We start from the raw sequence: 19,481 nt of genomic DNA on the forward strand, positions 1-19,481 counted from the left end.
TTTTGTATAATGTTATAAAATTAAAGCTTTGTGAGCGCTGAAAAAGAATAAAACCTAGCTTTATGGAAAAAGTTGTGCTGTCGAGCATTTCATTTTATATGACTTTTATCTGCTGAAAACATGTCTGAAGCATCTGAAGTATTGGATACAACTTTTTATTTGTGTGGCAAACTCAGAGAAATAAAAATCCATGAGCTGTTTGTGCCCAGGATAAAGCAAAATCCAGCTGCAGGACCCAAATTTCACTAAGTTGGTTTGAACAGAGCCCTCTAAAGTGCAAACACATTGGTGCACGGTGCGTTCAAAATCTGGGGGCGCTGACTCCTAAGGGGAAGAAACGTAGGAGATGACAGCTCCCAACCTCAGCGCCTGCTGAGCTTCTCCTAACACAGCCCCTGAACTACCACAGGCTACAAACCTGTCTCAGAAGACAAACCTGCAGACTGCTGCAGTCTACAAAGCTCCTCAAAAAGCAGAGCATCCGTCTGTACTTGAGGAGTGAGGTGGACAGTGATTCCCTGCTGTCACAGATCCTCCACACCATGAGAAATATTTCACCATCAGAAAACCCCACCTTCTGTACCTCACAGCATGGAAATTTGTGCCCACGGGAAGAAAGCAAGCTTTATTTGATGTTTAATTCTAAAGGTGGTAATGTTTAAGGTTACACCTAAGAAAAGGAAAATGTATCGTGCATTTTGAGGTGTTTTTATCGTGGGGTTGGTTTCTTTTTCTCCAGTTAGATGACTGACGTACAAAAAGGATATGCTGCCAGAATTACTCCTGAGCTCCACAATCTATGAACATGAACATCTGACAAGTCTCAGACACTGTGCTGTTGAAGGTTAATGTTAGGCTGAACTAGGCAGAGTAAGCAGTATCCATCTCTTCCTCCGTTATTTTTCGTTTTCTAGTGCATAGATATTAGCATATAGGGATGCCAGTGTTTGCCATGGTTTGTTCAAGGATCCACTTAGAGCCAATATTCTGCTTGTCCCCTGCTTTTTCTGGAGTGGATCCGCTGCTTTATTCCTCCTCCACATCTTGCCTTTTTTCTTTTTTTTTTTTTTTTTTTTTTTTAAACCCAGAGTTTGAACTTCAAAAACAGGGAATTAAAATTCAGAAGAAGCCCTTGGTAAGTGTCTGACTGTCCATCACAGAGGCAGATCACAGTCTACACGACCGAAAAAAAAATTCCCCATGCCCCGGGAGGTAAGGGATAAGGCAACACACGGCACCCCTCGCATTTGAACAGGCGCACGTGGCTGACTTGGGAGTCACGATCAGCAGCTGCGATGGAGAACCTGACAAGCGCTCAGTTATGCTGCCAGATCAAGCTGTTGTATCAAACGCAAATGCGGAGATAAAGCTGAGGGTGAAAGCATACAGATTAAGACATTCTACATGGCGGGGGGGGGGGGGGGCGCAAATTTGGGGTGCTTTTGAACCAGAGCTTGGCTCGCGACAAACAAAAGAGGAACGCAGATTAATTCTGTAGCTTTCAGAGAACGCACATTTTGGTTTCATTGCCTACCAAGGCTACCGGAGGGATCTGCACCGGCTACAGCTTGGCATATTTGTGCACTCCCTCTTTCATTTGAGCATTGCTCGGGATACATAGTTCATCTTTTCCCAGGTGCTAAGGTTTTGGCCAGAATATCCTGTCAGTTGCCTTTTGGCCAACAAAGCAGAAAAAAAAAAAAAAAAAAAAAAAAAGAAAGAACAGAGAGTATTCCTCAACATAGTATTTTTAAGAAGGCTCCAGTATTTGCCTTTTATGTATTGAGATGATAGTACCTAGAGAGGGTTGGAGGAACCAGAGGGAATGAAAATGGCAACAGTAGACTGAAAAAACCCCAGTAGGATGCATATAAATCAACTTGAAATGTTGAAAGCAAAATCTTCAGTGGCCATGAATCAGCACAATTCTAGAGATTTCCCTGAAGCTGCGTTCATTTACCCCAGGTGAGGACTTAATTCTCTGTTTGCAATTCTCTATTACTTTAAGGTATCATTTCCTAATTTCCATAATACATTATGCTTTAAAATGTAAGCAAGATATTTGAAATTACCTCCCAACAAGACTTTCACAGTTTTTAAATGAGATCCTGCACATCTAATATTCAAACAACAGTCTTCCTTTCACATTAGTTTCTTTGACCTCCTTAATATATACTATTAAGCCATTTACTACCATGCTTTTCATGTTACTTCAAAGGAAAAATATCCATTTGAAATATCAGAGATTAAAGCCATAGCTTTTGCAGTCAGCATCTATTACAACCATCATTCACTATGCTTTTGCACGTAGGGTGCAAATGTTCTTCATTTTAATTTAATTAATCAAGAGGCTTAAAAATCTAACCTAATTAACTTACACACACTTAGCCAAATGGCTTTGTCTTAAACACTTATCCCAGAAAATTATGCTTCATTCTTCTCATAATCATCTAATACTTTAAATTATCCAATACTGTAACTCTTTCATATCACTTACAAAGTACCTAACTCTAAGAACATTGACAGAAATTAAGCAAAGCAAGTGCTCCCTTCACATTAGTATACTAGTGATTTTTTAAGGTGTTTTGAAAGCTGTTATCCGTTTTATCACCATGATTCTCTGAAGGGATGTAGTCTGATGTACTCTCAGAGAAATAATTTCTGAAGAAGCTCCAGGAGGGAGACACCACTCCTCCCTGTGGCACATGCAATAACTGCAGCACTTTTCTGCTTGCTTTCTCAAAACTTTGGTAGGAGCAAGATAGAAGAGGACAGGAAAAATGAGGGGACTATGGCATATAATGAAGCAAACCCACATCTGCTTTGCAAGTGAGAAGTCTGTATTTGCTGTTAACCTCCTCACAGAACTGTGGGATTGGTTCATTTACATGGACCATCCACTCTTTTTCCAGAGCATTTCTTTACATTCTAAAATTACAGGTATGATTTGAGTTTGATTTTGTCATGCTCAGGAGAACAGTAGCACCGTTCATTCACCAGGGTGAAGGAGCTAGTACATGTGTTAGGGTTTTTTTCTCTTGTTGTGTAGCTAGATAAAAAAAAAACTGTAAGCTGTTTTCACAGAAGTCAGATGACACAGTCAACAATGATAACTGCACAACTTTCAGACCTGGCAATGGAATTAATAATCACGAGCATCAGAGAGTTTGAACATCATCTTAGTAATGAGCCATGATTAAAGTATGTCTTTAATGTCAGTACAACTTTCAATGCCATCTAATCCGAACTGAAAAATAAGCTTTAAGGCCAATTCAAACTGAATTACAGAACTTCTGCAGTCCTTGATATGTATATCCACTGAATCAGGAATAAGCAAAGGACAAAGAAAAACTGAGCTATCCACATTCTCCAACAGCTACAGTTTTGGTTGTACAACTTTGACAACCATTAAAGGAGCAGAAGAAATGGCAGATTCCCAAAAAGAACTGGCATGGTTTCCATCAAGGCTTTTTGTTTGTTTTAAAAAAGCTTTTTGACACTGCAGTGCTGAAGGCCGATTTGTCAAGAAACTGTAGCTCTGCATTAATGATACTTTATTAGAATAACAAATTATTGATAAAGTTATGGCTAGGAGCCAAAACACAGCCACAGATACTTTAGATCTAATATTTTGTAATAATTGCCATACTAGAAACAAGTCTCTTCTACAAATGGAAATCAAAGGGATTCTCTTGCAATAGCTGAAAGTTCTCACATCTACCCTCATGGTTTTCACGGCATTGGGCAACCTCAAGCTTTCTCACCAAACTCTACACTTACAGAAAGAGCACTAGTTTGGTTTTTTTGGTTTTTTAATGGATTGGGTTTTTGCTCTGGTCCTAGGGAATTATACAGTGTTTAAGACACAGCAGAGGAAAACGTTATTCAAAAAAGCTTATATTTTTTCACACCTTCTCAAGTGCACATACATATATGCTGTCCAGCCTTGTTCTGATACAGAGGCTGTAAGTTAAATGATACTGAAATATAGTGGTATTAAGGCATTTGAAATTCTTTGAAAACCAAGGCACAATTAACTTAGAGTTCAGAAAAGTGAATTGCGTTTCAGATATTGGTTTGCTTAATTGAAATGTTCATAGTCAAATTTCAATGCCTGATTAACTGTTTTAAAATACATATTAGTGTAAATTCGAACGAGAACTTAAAACAAGTCAGACAATGCAGGGTTTCTACAACAACATTAACTCAGCTGTGAGGTGCTGCACACATGTGCCCTATGCCCAAGATCAGTCTTTGACTCCAAGACACGTTATTAATAATGTCTTTCCGAAAGCCAAAAGAACACCTCTAACTTCTTGTGGCGGTATATACAAGGTTTGCTAATGAAGACCTTTCTTCCAAATGTAACTGAACAAAAGCAAGGAAGAAGAAGAGATATCATGCATGATTTTTCTTAGCCTCTGTTCTGAATGCAACTGCATAAATGGGACTCATTCCAAAAAAGAGACAGACTTCTTAAAACCAGTGAAAAGTTTTAGGAAGAACAGTGCAAAACAGGCTGCAAAGATTTGGAGACCCAGTGGAGGAGGGAAATGTGCATGACATTTGTTTGGAGATTCACTGTATTTCCAGCAAGACGAGAAAAACCTACTCCTGGAGCAGAAAAAAAAGCAAGTGAATCTTGTCTCACATGCAGCGCTACAAAACCCAGAACATTGCAGTAACATCGCAGTCAGCAGAGCGAATCAAACGCAGAAGCAGCACCTGTCCCTCTTAGTTAAAGGGGTTTGCAGTTATTGCTGTCATGTGCCCTTTGCGTTTCCCACTGCCCAATTCCAGCTGGTCACCTGTAATGACACCAGGGCTCCGTTGAGTCACAGGCCACCATGCAGACTTTTATCAGCAATATGCAGACTTTTATCAGCTACTGGACCACTGAAAGCACCAATGTTACAACACACGTTTGGAAACACTTGCTGCTTAGTCAACTGTTTGAATTTTGTGTGGGCTAATGCCACATATAGCCTAATACAAACATTTTAAAAGCAACTTGGAGATTTGAATAGCATGAACTAGCTCATCTTTGCTTCCGCACTGCGGAAAAAACCAAATTAGCTTCTTCTGGGCTTCACTTCACAGTTCGGGGAAGAAGAAACCCATGGGGAAAACCCTGGATCAGCAAAAGACCCGCAGAGACTATTCTGCATCCCAGACAGCCCATCTAGTTGCTCCACATGGACCCCACAGAGCCTACCGAACTTGCAGACTGTGAACGCACCAGACCACGGCCTAAGGAGGAGCTGCTTCAGGTCGGATGTGCCTTTTCCTGAATGGAATTGGCTAAATACCATCAAGAACAATCTCAATTAATCCACATATATACTGAAAGCTTTACAAAGAGGCAAAAATGTATTTGTGGTAGCCTCTGATGTTTGCAGCACAACTTCTCTGGCCACATAGCAGTCAGTAAGGGGGGTGGGTTCTCAGCACTTGGCTGGGGTGGGCAACCTCTTCTGCCATCTGCTTTTTCTGCAGCCCCAAGCTGTGTACTTCCACTGTCCTCACTGCCTGACCCACCCATGCTAACCTCATGAAGCAAGGGCATGGGAATGCTCAGGGATTATGGGTACAAGATGCTTGATACCAGAGCAAAATGCAACTCTAGGGCATCACATTTAATTTTACAGTGATCTTTTACTTCCTTATTCTCCATATTATGTTAAGGTGAGGAATGTTAGGGATGTAAATCGGGTAGTTTAAAGGAAGTATAAAAAAACATTTTGAGCTTTTATTTGCACAAATCATGTTATGCTCAAAGTCTTCTAATCTATAACGCTGGCAAGTGTTGCTGACTTTTAACCAATTCCTTTGACCCCTCTAGAATTCTTCTACCAACTTTTTGTACCAAGTATCTGTCTCCTCCTGCTTGACCAGCTACGTCAATATAACAAAGCAGCTCGTACTTCTTTTGCGGGCTTCCAAAAGTAGACCGCATAATTTTATAGCATGTAGCAGATGTCTGAGCATAATAAAGGCCACAGCATGTGGTGTTATTACTGCTATAATGGGCAGAGCTGAGCAATAGACAGATCTGAAATGTTCTCTTCAGAAAGTGAACTTCAGCTAGAACAGTCATTTGAAATTGAACTTCAGACATCGTGAGTACTTATTGTGCAAGCAGTGTAAATGATGGACATTTCAGGATACAGTTCTCCTTTTATTGAAATATAATTGTCACTGATTCCCTTGGCAGCAGGATACGATCCTAAAACAATAACCCTAAAATAAAGTCAGTAATGCTCAGGCCCTCTTAGACTCTGTTCCCAAGATAATTCGTTGCTACAACACTTATTTTCTATTTTTCTCTGGTTTCTCTAAACACGCAGGTTTAAAAGTAATCATTTCAGATCCCCATCAGGGCTCTGCTGGCTAATGCACCGGTTTAAATGTTACTCACCCGAGAGCAGAACACGTTACATGCTTTGTCGTGACACTCCATCATCTGAAGTCCTGTAACATCATCCCTCATACTAGTGCAAGAGCATTCCCTGCAACCGTCTTCCCAGGTTGACCCAACGGGGTAGACTATGTTGTTGTGCACACACACCTATTGAATGCAAGAATTAATACATGAAGGAGCACACTGCTGCTGTAAGGGCACACTGCTGGCTCCAAACGGCTGCTTTTTGAGATGTGAAACCTACCATAAATTTTACTGAGTATTTTGAACCCAGCAGAAATGCTACAGGTCTTAAAATTGTGGCCACTCTGTTGAGGAAAGGAAAATAAGTGCAACCAAAGCTGCTTTTTTATAAAGAATAAATTGGAGAATTTTATCTGCAGTCGGTGGAGTTGCCCAGGGTCTGACTCAGTTTCCCTGGAGTTATAATGTGACCCAATATTTAGAGATAATAACCAGTGAGTCCTGTAGAAGGAGCCATGCATGCAAAACTTCTTCTAGCTAAATCAGCTGATCTGAAAAGATCCTGCTTTGAGTTACAAGCATTCATTCTCTTGTATCCTTTATCGTTAGGCCACCACAGCTACCACAAAAGTAGTGCCATCTCTTATATTGCACTTTCTATTAGTAAATTTTATAGCATGTTATTAAAGAGATGAACATCATTTATTTTTATAGATATAGCAAGTAAGTCACAGAGACATAAAATGACTTATGCAAGGTCATGAACTACTTAGCAACAGAAAATAAAGGCTAGATCTCCTGAGCTGCAAGACAGCGTAACCCTATGTTAAGCTGTTAGATAAGGTTGCTTCAATGAAAATGTTACACTGGCCTGCAACCTCTTCTCTGAGCAACCTTATCTTAAAGGTTAACATAATGTAACAACTTAATAAAAGGTTGGCAAAATAAGGAAAAATATATCCTGGTGAATCTTTAACAGAGTCAGGTATTAATTTGGCAAAAATTTAAAAGTGGCAATATAGTTCATATCAGATACAATGCCTCCTCAGGCAGAGGCAAAGGTAATCAATGGGCACAAGGAGTTTAGATCTAAGGTGAGCCAAATATTTCAATAAAGTTAGTATGGGATTGAAAGAATATATATTAACTGTACTGATCCAAAAGCATGTACCTCCACTATCCAGAAACAAATTAAAAATTTAAAAATTACCTCTGAAATTCCTAATGCTTGAGCGACCTTGAAGGTTCAAATGGTTTGGGGTTTCATATATATATATATATAAAATCTGATTATCTCAAAGTCACAAAAAATGGATTGTTTATGTCAGAATAAATGACTGTAGCAAAACAAGCAACAGTGTGATGCAACAGTGTATTTCTCTCAGACACATGTAAACTAAAAATACCCTGGCATCATTATCTGGTAGTCTCACTGGGGGTTTGTTAATACCTAGCTACCCACTTACTTTAGTGCTACCACTCTATACATAAAAGATACTTTCATACGTGGAAATGACACTTCGTTCCCCTTACCCTGCCTGGAATACAGGTGGTAGATACGCAGCCGCAGTCATTGGTGACAGATCTGGAGAGATACCCCAGCGGGCAGCTCACTGTTGAGTTCGTACAGCTGCAGGTACACTCATATTTATCACAGCACTCGGTGGTCTTAACAGTCAGCTCTCGATGCGGTGGGCAGGAAGGTCTTTGAACTAAGCTGCAAGCTTCTCTGTTACACGCTAGCAAAAAAAGGTAGGTACCACGTCAAGCACACAGCATTTCAGAGTGCTGCGAGTGAACAAGACGGTTCTCTGGCAGCAAGGCACTAACTGCTACTGCAACCTATTATAAATCTACTTAAAGACTAAGAAGTAATGCAGATATAAAAGATCCAGGTCAAAGATTGTGCTACAGGTTCAGGAAAAGTTCCTACCCTGCCAAAAAAATTCTTGTCTCACATACAATCAAAAAGATTTATAAAATAAGCATAAGGGTCAGAGCACACATGTCCAAGAGTAAAGTGTTTCTCTTTTCCTTAATTCAAAAGTGTACTTGGAAAGTGCCAACAATACCCTTCTTCTAAGTCTGTGAAATCATTACATGTCCATTGGCTCCACAATTAAATCTTTCAGAGGGGAAAAATAATGTCTAAAGGAAGTTGTCAGTGTTGCTCAAATGCAACGTTCCAGTGTCACTCCCTGCTAAAAGAAAATATCTTACCACATGTGTAATTTGGTCTGCATTCTCCAGGGTTGGTCAGAGCAAGCTGCAAGCCAAACTCACAGACAGGGGCAGGAGGCAAATCACAGGAAACCAGATCACAGACTAAGAAGAGAAGTTGAGAGAGTGTTTAAGACCATGCCTGACTAGTTAGTCCTCAAGAAAAGACACACACACACATGCACAACCCCATGAAACTTTTTTCCCCCACACTCAATTGCTATCCTAAAATATGAAGTAAGTTAGAGTTCAGCAGGTCAGAGTTTGTTTTCAAAATAGCTTAGGGAACAGTTCAAGCTTGGGTTATGAGGATTAAGGTTCTAATGTTATATTTAATGTGCAAATATAGACCAGGCAAAAATAGTTACTTGGAAAAAGACCATTCTAATGTCATTTAGACAAAACCAAATTGCTCCGTTCCCTTCCTCATCTCTTACAGAAAGAGGGACAAAGTCAATTTGGAAGTGAAAGGAGACTCACATCCTCAGGAGTTGTTTATTGTTCCACACAGATGGCTGTATAGTCATTCAGTGGTTTCAAAAATGGAGCATTGCATTAAATTAAAAGAGGGACTGTATACCTTTGAAGCATCTGGTAAAAACATGGACCAAGAAGATTCCAACAGTTTATGAGAACCTACCACACTCATACTCGGGGCAGCACTGGCCAGGGTCCCTGCGCAGACGAGGGACTTCACAGGGACCACACTGAACAGCTGGAGTAAGAAGAAAACATCCATAAAACAAGTTTGGATAAGAACTAGAAAACTAGGTAACAAAAACATCAATTCAAGTCCAATCATACTTAGAGCAAAACCAATTTACGTTTGGCAGTAGGGCAAGGTCGGACCGTGCAGTTTACTTTCTTGTTATCAAGACACGTGCAGATCTTGCAAGGCTCATTGGCGGGAATCCACGTTTCCATGTGCTGCATGAAAAGAAACCCAGATTGTTAGAAATCAAATATTCTGGTCACTGGTACGTTAGCGATGGGAGTGGGTGAGGGTGAGTAACATTAATTTGGAAACCCAAAAGACTCTATGTAGGATTGGTTGGTTGCTCTGTTAACAGTAAGAACCTAAGGAGACACATAATTCTGAAACTACTGTAGTGTACCAGTTTAGCAAAAGATGTAAAGAATGCATGAACGGGATGAGGAATTACTATTGTTTTAAGCATGAAAAATGCTCAGATGTCATAAATCCAATTGCAGGCTATTGCGAGTAACAGTGGACTCGTGCAACTACATACCATGATTGGATGTTCAGTGGTAATAAGGGAAATGACAATATTTTGGGAAATACATAGAAGTGGCTGCTTTCCCAAATTAGCAGTACTTAAACACAGAGAAATAAACAGTGTATATTTTTTATTAAGAATATGTGGGGTGTCATCAATTGATTTCCTAGTGGACTGAAGACTGGAAAAGCACTAGAGCAACCCCAAATCTGCAACCATCACTGCAGTGATTACCTGGAGGTAATAAGCACATTCAGAAACTGCCAGTAAAGTGTATCATTATTCAGCCACTGCTGCTTCTCATAAGAGAGAGGGAAATCGTTGATGTTAAAGATGTAGTTACCTATAAAGAACTATCTACATTTAACACCCGTGTGAATAGGGAGGTAAGAGTGAAAAGATGCACTATTGGACAACATTAATTTGCACAATCTGTCCAGGTTCTGGGTGAAAAGATGCAGAGTAGGTTAGGGTGCCACAAAGGGAAAAGGTGTCATCCAGAACACTCTGGAGTGCAGTTTAAAAATAACAGTATGCTGAGACCCTTAGTAATCAGAAGGAAGGAAGGAAATATCTAAGCATACTGCCACCTGTACCAGAGATATCTATGTATTTTAAGTCATCGCGGGAGTCTGAAAAGACAGTTTACTTTCAAAGGTTTACAGGACGGCAAGGATAAGACACCAGGCATGCTAGAACAAGCCAACCAGAGGTTTAACAAAGCTTAGGAACCAAATCGCATAGGGTCAGTTAATCCATAGGAAATCTATTTTAGTCAAAGAAAGCTTGCATCGATGTATTGCTAGTAAAGAACATTATCTCAGGGCTTGGAAAAACAACTCGGAGCCCTCTGCCAAAGCTTTCGATGGCCTCAGGGTTAAAAAGTCCTGAGAAGGCAGCTGATAGAGAATGCCTGCATTTGCAGGTGATGATGTGAAAAGCATGTGGGCATTTCAAGACACAGAGAAAGAGAATCACAACATTTGCTCTAATATTTTCAGCAGTCTTGATTTTCACGCAGGTTTGCTTCAGCACAATTAGGAGCGTCTTTCTAATACCGGAAGAAATGACAAGAGATAGCACGGTAGAGCTCTATATGGGCATTGATACCGAGAATCCCGTAAACCCAAGCACAATCTGGGGTAGGAACAGAGGAATGAACACCAGAAGGAGAGAAGGGGGTTAAGGAAATCATAACCCACCACCAGTTGCACTGCCTGTTGTATTGCTCACACAGCTAATCCTGCAACGGTGGAGACGCAAAACGGCTGTGTGAGCTGATCCTCCCCTGCCCTCCAGCTCCCCATCCACACAGCAGCTGCATCTAAGCCTTGCCATTGGGGTAAAGACGAGAGGTTTTCAGAGCTAAAACCCCATTAAGGAGCATGCGACAACTCATGAATTTCAGAACTTCTGCAGAAACAAGTACGTATCACTGCAGACGTTATTCCCAAGATATGCACTGAGCTTTTCTCCACGAGGGCTTGAAACAATTATTTAAATGGAAAATGCACTGCATTGCCTGAGGATTCAGGGATTTAAGGCACACAGATCCTAGACTTTAATCTGCATTTGCAATAACCATTTCATAGAGAATCATAATCATACCATAAACTAGAGTTGTCAGGGTCACCAAGAGTTGTGCACAATTAGTCTGTGTTTAGGGCAGTGATTACATACATTGCAAGCTATTTTTTCCTTCGAGAGAAAAAATTAGGGTTTTTTCTATTCTTTTTACTACAAAAATTATGGGGTTTTTTTCCTTCCGTTTTACCAACTCTATAAGCACTACACAAATCCAATGATACTGTATTTAAAACAAAGATCCAAAACAGAACACAAAGAAAAGACCATGGCCATATGTATGGAGACACTCTAACCTTAAAATAAAAGCTAATACAAGGTCCATGTACTCCATCCTTCAGAAAACTAACTTTTTGTTTGGAAAAAAGTCATTTGGATAATGCAGTTGTGGAACAAAAGAGTGCACTTCCCCTATGTCTTCCCTCTCGCTGCCAAAATCCATAGGGTACGTACACCTGAGGAGGGGGCTTAATGCTATTAGGCTCCTGTACCAGCCCTTTGCCCAGCAGCATGGAAACCCTCAAAATCGTATTTAGTGAATACTTTTTCAACGCACCGTGCTTTGGCAGCACCAGCAAGCAGCACCAAGGCCCAAGCCATGGCAAAGCGGGATCCTCGGACCCACGTGGACCCGTCCTGTGCCGGGGCAGGCTGCACGGACACCCGTGGGGCTCCCGGGGCAGAGCTGCAACCAGTACGACTCTTGCAAAGAGTACGTACTCTTGCCAGTACGACTGGCAAAGCGGTGCCTGGAACACTTGCTTCACTAAGTGCGTTGCTCGCTGGTACCCTCTCACCTAAAGCAAGGTGTTTGCTCTGTTAACTTTGATGCTTTTGTCAATATGTTTGTCAATGCAAACAGTATTTAAAAGAGATGTTTCAGCCACAAATAGTCTTTGCTTCCTTTCAGCTTAACTAAACGTTTATAACACATTTCTTGCTGAACAAAATGTGAATCTAAATTTGAGTGTGTAAAATGAAGCTATTCAGAGTACATACATTGGTTTACTTTTTTAAATGTACCTTTTTACTTAAAGAATAGACTATCCACACACACACACAGACTTCTGTTATTTACAGAAGATCTGTTACAAAAACGATTATGTCTTTGACAACAAGTTTGGTCAGTATGGTAAGACCATCCAAAAATCTCGTTAAGAATCTAAAGCCTATAAAACAGTCCCTTCTTCTTAAAGTCCTGTAACAAAACTGCAGATTTAAGAGGACTGGCTGACTAAGGTGAAAACTCCCTGAGCTGAGTAGCTGGGGCTGAAGAGGAACAACCCCTGTTACTCGGAAGAGGGGACACAGGGAGGAGCTTGCAGACCCGCTGCGTGATGCCAAAAGGGAAATCAACAGTCTCTTCCACTGCAGTCTGGCACCCAGCGCCCATAGCTCTTCCCAATCCCATTCTGCCACAGAGAGGTCTGACTTAGCTGAGGAAAGTGGATTTTCAGTAAAACTAAAATGATGAATTTCATCAAAGGAATATTTCTCATCAAGAAAAGGAGGTAGGCTAATACAATTCGCCATAAGGTTGTCTTGGTCTCACTGCTCCCCACCAACCACTGAAAATATTTCAGTCAGCTTTGCAAAGACAATACAATACATTTTAAGTAAGGGTTCCAGATTTATGATTAAATTGTCATTACTGGTAAAAGTCTGCTGAACGGAGGTGTTTCATCTCGGTAAATGTTGACTTATGCCATCCCTCCTCTCTTCCCTCTACCCTCCTTCCACACAAATTTGTCATGCATTTCCGGGTCTGTACAGTCCCAGCTGCGAATTTTATATCCGTCCCAGCCAATTTCACACTAGGGGAGCTACATGGGGCTGACAGCCGGCCGGTTATGAGGAACTGAGCTAGAAAATAAAGTATCCAAAGGGGAAAATAGTTAGACTTATAAAACACATTTACTTGCAAAAGTACAAACCCCAACCACTCACAAAGGTAAGCTGCTAAGTATATAGTTACCTGATGGTGCGTGCCATCTTCACTGATGCATTGTGTGCAGACTTCTTCATCAACACAGCTGTCATTAAAAATCACCTGTCCGTCTGGACAGAAGCAGCCTTCTGTGGGATAATCCTTGCAGACACTGAGTTTGGTACTATTCTCACAGTGTTTTATGCAGGCTTTGTGGCAGTGATCATATGTCAAATATGTGGGACATTTCATTGCTGAGGAAGACAGGGAAAAAAAAAAAAAAAAAACAACAAACCTCTTTATCTAAAGAGATCTGAAATGCAGATAAATGTTTCCACTCACACTTTCTTTGGAATTCTGTTCAGATTTTTGAAAACCATCATCTGATGAACATATTTTGTCCTCTGCAGCCACTAACATCTCTGAAGATACATTTTTAAAACTAACAAAATCCACAATAGAAAGTGATTGAAGGAATTTGCTTAAGTTACAGTCCATGCAGAAATCATCAAGCCACATTTTCAGGCCACATGAATCAGCAAAGTATGACTTATCCTAATAATGATACAATGGCTTACATGAGCTGAATGTCTTGCCTATCTTTGTTTTCAACACTGGGCAAGAGATATAAGAATTTAGAACCACCTTTACATGTTTTAGAGAAGCACTGGTGACAGTGCACAGCTAGGAGATATCCAGGACAGACTAAAGTGTTGAACAAAGGGGTTTTTTGACAACTTGATAGGCAGCAGTGTTCCTAAGCAACTAAGGAAAGCTAACAAACAGAACATTTTGGTACTTCAAAACCGAACCTGCTGGATTTCTGCATCTTATTAACTGAATTACCTTATTAACAGAATTAACTGAATCAAGGAAAGTTGCATTCCCCCCTAAGCCAACACAAAATTTTTACTGATGAGTTCACAACACTGAGGGTATTGTCTCTAAAAGCAAACACAAAACTAAGGCTACAGCTATTCAAGAAACCTACGGACACAGCTTCCATACTGCGTACTCCCTTAAGCCTACTTTATTTTTCTCTACAGCTTCAATTAGGAAAAGTGTTTCTTAGTTCAGAGTTTGTGACTGCTGTGAGGTTTATAAAACTTTTTTTCAGTCCCCTGACAAAAAAACACTGAAAGAAAATTACTGAATGAAGACCTGAGATCCCAACCAAACAAGCATTCATCAGCTGAACTGTCTACACGCACTCTTCTTAGCAGCCAAAGGAAACAGAAAAGAAAGGTCTTTAGCGTTAACCCTTTTCTGTTTCAAGCCATGCTAAATCCAATTATTTCAGGTTTGTTGGAGTCTATGGTTGTATGTGCAGATAACCATCATAGTTCAGCAGATGCAGAGGAACTTGAAAAGCCACAGGAACTTGATGGGGAGTCCAGTCCCACCATGAAATGCTTTGGCTAGATTCTGAAAACACAAAAAGGTCTATCCAAGTAAAATAGGAGAAATCGCCTGCTTATAAACCTGTACTAGCAGCTACCTAGACTACACTCTCCAGAAAAACTCATTCCAGAAAAACTCATTTCCAGAAACAGTTCTGTGAACAAGGTGCCTAGAGTAAGCACCAGTGCTTATTGCCTGTGACGGTCTCACGTCAGCTCTAACGAATGTGTGAAAATACATCCACAGCACCTATTAAGGTAGCGCGTCATTTATTTTTTATTCTAGTGTTAGTAAATACACTCAGCACACTGGCTTTCATCTTGCTTACCTACCACTAGCCCTAAAGCAAATCTAGTAAACCTTCTCTGCACAAAATTAGATTAATTTATTTTAGAGTTTAGTGCTGATGCCTGTCAGCATAGAACCTGGACAGCTCTCAAGCAGAATGAGTACCAATGCTCAGGCCTCTAATGTACTTCATGTAACATAGCCCCTTCTCCTTCCTCCTCTTTGGCTGGCATTAAGGAGCCAGCTGTGTGAAAAAATGCAGTGAAGAACCGTGCCCCGGACTCCAGATATACTATCAAAAAGCCTGCTTGCCTGTGCAAAACGGCAATTTTTTTTCAAGGAATGAAGAAATGAGGTGGTTAGGTTTTGCAAAAGAAGTATAAATGAACTTCCATGAATGCCCCTGTTTTGAAGTCACCTCTGTCCTGTGGGGCATGGGAATGAGATGTGCATAAGCAGTGTCAAGAGATGGGATAAACTCCATCAATGTCTGGAATCACCCTAAGCATCCTTTCATCCTACTGGTGCAATGACAACCAGGTGACTGTAGAAAGCCACCTCAAATACATTACTGCCCTTATGCTCCAGAGATTTGGTCAGGTCCTACATGACTTACAGGTAACTCTGCTTGTTGTATGGAAACTTCTGCCAGAGGTATGGAATGTGAGGAGGCATGAAGGATTCCCAATAGTCAGCCTCACAAACAAGTATTTCAACAAGGCACCCTCCTGGCTAGCTATTTCAGCGCTCACCTCAAATGCCCGTTGTTTCAGAATGAAAAGGAAAAGACTACAGGTACTAGCAAAAGGTGGAGATAAGGCTGAAAGTAAGTAATAGAAGAGTAATTCTTCTACCAAATTAGTTTCAAAAGAAATCTACCTCAAATACTATCATGTACGATGCTGCTATGATCACGTATTGATATGGTATTCTGTTGGCTCCATTAAACCAGTCTTTTCTTTCAAACAGGGAAGAAAATAGTAAAAGAAAAACTGGGGGGGGAAACAGTTTCCTGTAAACCTATGATTTCAAAGGGTCATCTGGTACATTTAAGTATTGACATTTCTTCAGCTTCTTATTTTTCCTTTAAATTAGAGTTGCTATTCCTAGTAGATACTGGTTGGGAGAAAATAACCTCTATGAGGATCGACAGAATGTGCAAGTCCATCAAAATAAAATAAACCACTTACATTCAGAGTGAAAGATCTAGTGACAGTTTGCACTGGGATTCACTCTGACTTTGTGGCTTAAACAAGACAGAGCATCTTTGGTTAAAGTACTAAATGGATATTTAGGGGAGGGCTGTTTTTCAAGCCTGTGATACATGGAGAAAGGCACACGTCCTTTCAGGGAACAATGCCACTCCTTTCTTATCAGTAGTATAATTTTGCACAAATTTAGCAGCTAGCTAGCTAGCTCCTGAGGTCACATACCACTATGACTTACTGTCATGTGCAGCCAAAAGGACAGCTAAAACTCCAGTGCTGATGAAGCTGGAATGAATAATGAATGCACCAGGGCCAATAGCTCAACAGCTGCCAGTCAACCTCCCCATATTGCTCAGGCACAGTTTTCTTAAACCTCTCTTAACGGTCTTCTTTTCCCAAAGGAATTTGTTTAGAAGGGTTTTTCCGATGTTCTTGGGAGTGGTTTCAAGGCCACATTAAACCAACTTAGATCAGTGCTGCCATCAAAAGGGGCAGTCTCCTCTCTTCCTTAATCTCCTCACCTCAGCTGCTCTGTCCTGCTGGCACTTTTTTCCTTTTACAACCAGTTTTCACAGCTCACCAAGCAGCACATGAGGACTACTGCCAACACAGCAAAAGGAGCGTGAATGCATGGCTGGAGGTAGAAGAGGAAAACTGTCCCAGATCAGCTGAAGGCAGTCGTAAAGCCACCCTGATACTGTTGATTTCCAAGTCATGGTTTAAACCCTTCAGCTGTTACGGTCCTCACCAGCATGCCTTGCTTACACAGCGAAAAAACAGCAGCAGATAATCTCAGTGTAGCTCCACTCTGTGTAGAGATGGTTTAAAGGTTTCTTGTATCCCACTGCTTCTCTCTCCTCCTCCTGACCCTCATTCTTGCTTCTCTGCCAGGCACTGCCCCTCAGTTGAGCAGCACAGCCTGTTATGCATTTGCTTTCTAACCTGGACCTGCAAAACAACCCAATGAAAGGCAAAACACAAAAGCCTCCAACAACCAGAATGGCTCATAAAAAACATTGTTTTCAAGCAAAATATTTTTCCAGGAATCCCTGCAGCTGCCGAGTGCCACCAGCGTCCTCCTCAAAGAATCACAGCTTTACTGAGTAGTACCAGCTAGCGGTTTGTTTCATACACCATGCAAGCATCAACTACCTATCTCAATTTAATTCATCTGCAAGCTAGTATTGGCAAGTACCTAGAAGGCATGTCCACATTGCATATAAATGAGCTTAAAGAGCTTCTGAGAAGCACTCATAGAAACATCAGCATATGAAGATTAACAACTGCTGCTGCTGTCATTTATCTTCTGAGTATTTCTGCTTTCTGAGCAAAATTTGCTGACTGCTACTGTTACTTGAGCTACACAGTTCAAAGCTGACTTGGTCACCTCCACACGAGCTGCCATTTCTTTTGTACCTACAGAATGAATATATCTCAGTCCATTCATTAATCACTATATAAACAATCCTATTTCCAGGTGAATAAAGCTTCCTCTCCATGCAAAGCGGAATCCCACCATGTGTCGATATTAGCAATGCAGCGCTTTGTTAGAAATCCCTATGAGCTTCACATTGAGATAAAGTCCATACTGTCATTGAAGTGGAAACCCTATTCAGCAGGCATTCACTGTGAGGGTGAGCCTGCTCAAGAGGTGCATATTCTATGCCTCAGGGTTACATGGCTATCGGAAGCTACAGGCTGCTGCAACTTAAGTCTACATAATCTTCCTCACCATGCATTCCCACCTTGGAGTAAAGTTTCCTTCCATCCATTGACACAAAGCTGGAGTCTACCAGATAGCACTCAACACATCCACCCTCCCAAAAAAAACCAAGGAAAGCTCAGGCAGTGGAACTGAATGAGCACAGGATGAAGAACAGGCCCTGTCTTTATCAGATATTCCAGCGAGTATATTCACCCATCCAGGCAGAGCAGTCAGGAAGGACTCGTACTGCTTCAAATGTCCCAATATGGCATGACAAAACCTCAAATCAAACTCTACAAAAATGACAGGGACTCACTGGAGTTGGGGGAGGGAAGCAAGATATTCCAGAACCATGGCATTGTTATTCAACATGTAGTGGTACAGTGATTAAGCTGCACTCTCTATTTAGTCATTAATGTAACCTGTATAATGTCCTTGTAATTGACAATTTTATTTTTGGCAGTTGCACACATGCACCTGCTTGAAGGAAGATGATGATGCTATTGTTAGAACACTAACGACTGTTTTATGCAACTAGTTTTAAAACGGGCAACTCTTTGTCTATCCTTGTACATGCTGTCTAACAAGATGGGAATTTGAAAACTGCAGAGAATTATTAAGGTACTCCACTGACATTCAGCCTTGGACATTACAATTTTCAAAGCCTGACTGAAGCACTAAATTTGGAAAATGGCTGGCAATATTCTTCCTCTGTTTTCTAGGACTATACTCCAAACTGTGTTGTCTCTTAAAAGATTCAGTCTGCAACAGTAACATGTTCTTCAATAACCTATCCTGGAAAGATATTTAAGACACTAACAGGAGGCTCAGGCCAAATTCACATTCAGATTCTTGACTTGCTATCCCATCGTTCCCTCAGTCTGAGTTTAAAACATGAACAAAACCAAAACATGTACCGAGTTCTTGTGGTATCATGCCTTTAGGATGCTGGTTCTCCACTTCTGAAATGAAAAGTATCTGGGCAGCAAGAGGGAAAGAAAGCAAGGCAACAAGACCTGACTAAACTGGAGAGGCAGGAGATTCGAAAAACAACTGGGATATCAAGACACTACGTAAGAGGCTAACTGGGACAGAAAATGCCTACATACATACACACCTCAGATACTTGACTAAACCAGAAACACTGTGAGTGTTTCTGAATGTCTGTAACCATCACTGCAGACAGGCTAACAGGAGAAGGTGTAGAATATGCCACCCCAAGAGTTACTTATTTGTATTTAACTATACGTTGCATTTTTTGCAGATCTTTAGGTATGACTTGTAATCAGGCTGTCAGGAGAAAAAAAAAAAACAGGAAGATAGGGCAGAACTTCTTAAGTCTGTAAAAATTTAGGGGAGTAGGTATACAAAGCAACAAGCATCTGAATTTAGCACTAGCATGCTTGTCCTGCTTCTATTGGGCTCTGGGCAATTTGCAAGACTCACACCCTGCTATACTGCTTTCTCACAGCACAAAATCATCACCTCCAAAACACAAGTGAAAACACAGCCAGAAGGAGAACCA

General features: G+C 40.9%; 1 protein-coding gene across 1 annotated transcript in view; it reads right to left on the bottom strand.

Moving 5' to 3' along the window:
• Nucleotides 1-19,481, bottom strand: part of VWF (von Willebrand factor) — a 145,801-nt gene that overhangs the window by 22,711 nt on the left and 103,609 nt on the right. Inside the window, exons 38-43 of the mRNA XM_030040818.2 lie at nt 13,403-13,608; nt 9,430-9,532; nt 9,246-9,320; nt 8,606-8,710; nt 7,919-8,124; nt 6,419-6,568 (exon numbers count right to left, since the gene is read on the bottom strand). Of these exons, the coding sequence (XP_029896678.1) occupies nt 6,419-6,568; nt 7,919-8,124; nt 8,606-8,710; nt 9,246-9,320; nt 9,430-9,532; nt 13,403-13,608 (845 nt within the window). The remainder of the gene's footprint in view (nt 1-6,418; nt 6,569-7,918; nt 8,125-8,605; nt 8,711-9,245; nt 9,321-9,429; nt 9,533-13,402; nt 13,609-19,481) is intronic.

Source organism: Aquila chrysaetos, chromosome 17, assembly GCF_900496995.4.
Source record: "Aquila chrysaetos chrysaetos chromosome 17, bAquChr1.4, whole genome shotgun sequence".
In the NCBI taxonomy this organism is placed as follows: domain Eukaryota; kingdom Metazoa; phylum Chordata; class Aves; order Accipitriformes; family Accipitridae; genus Aquila; species Aquila chrysaetos.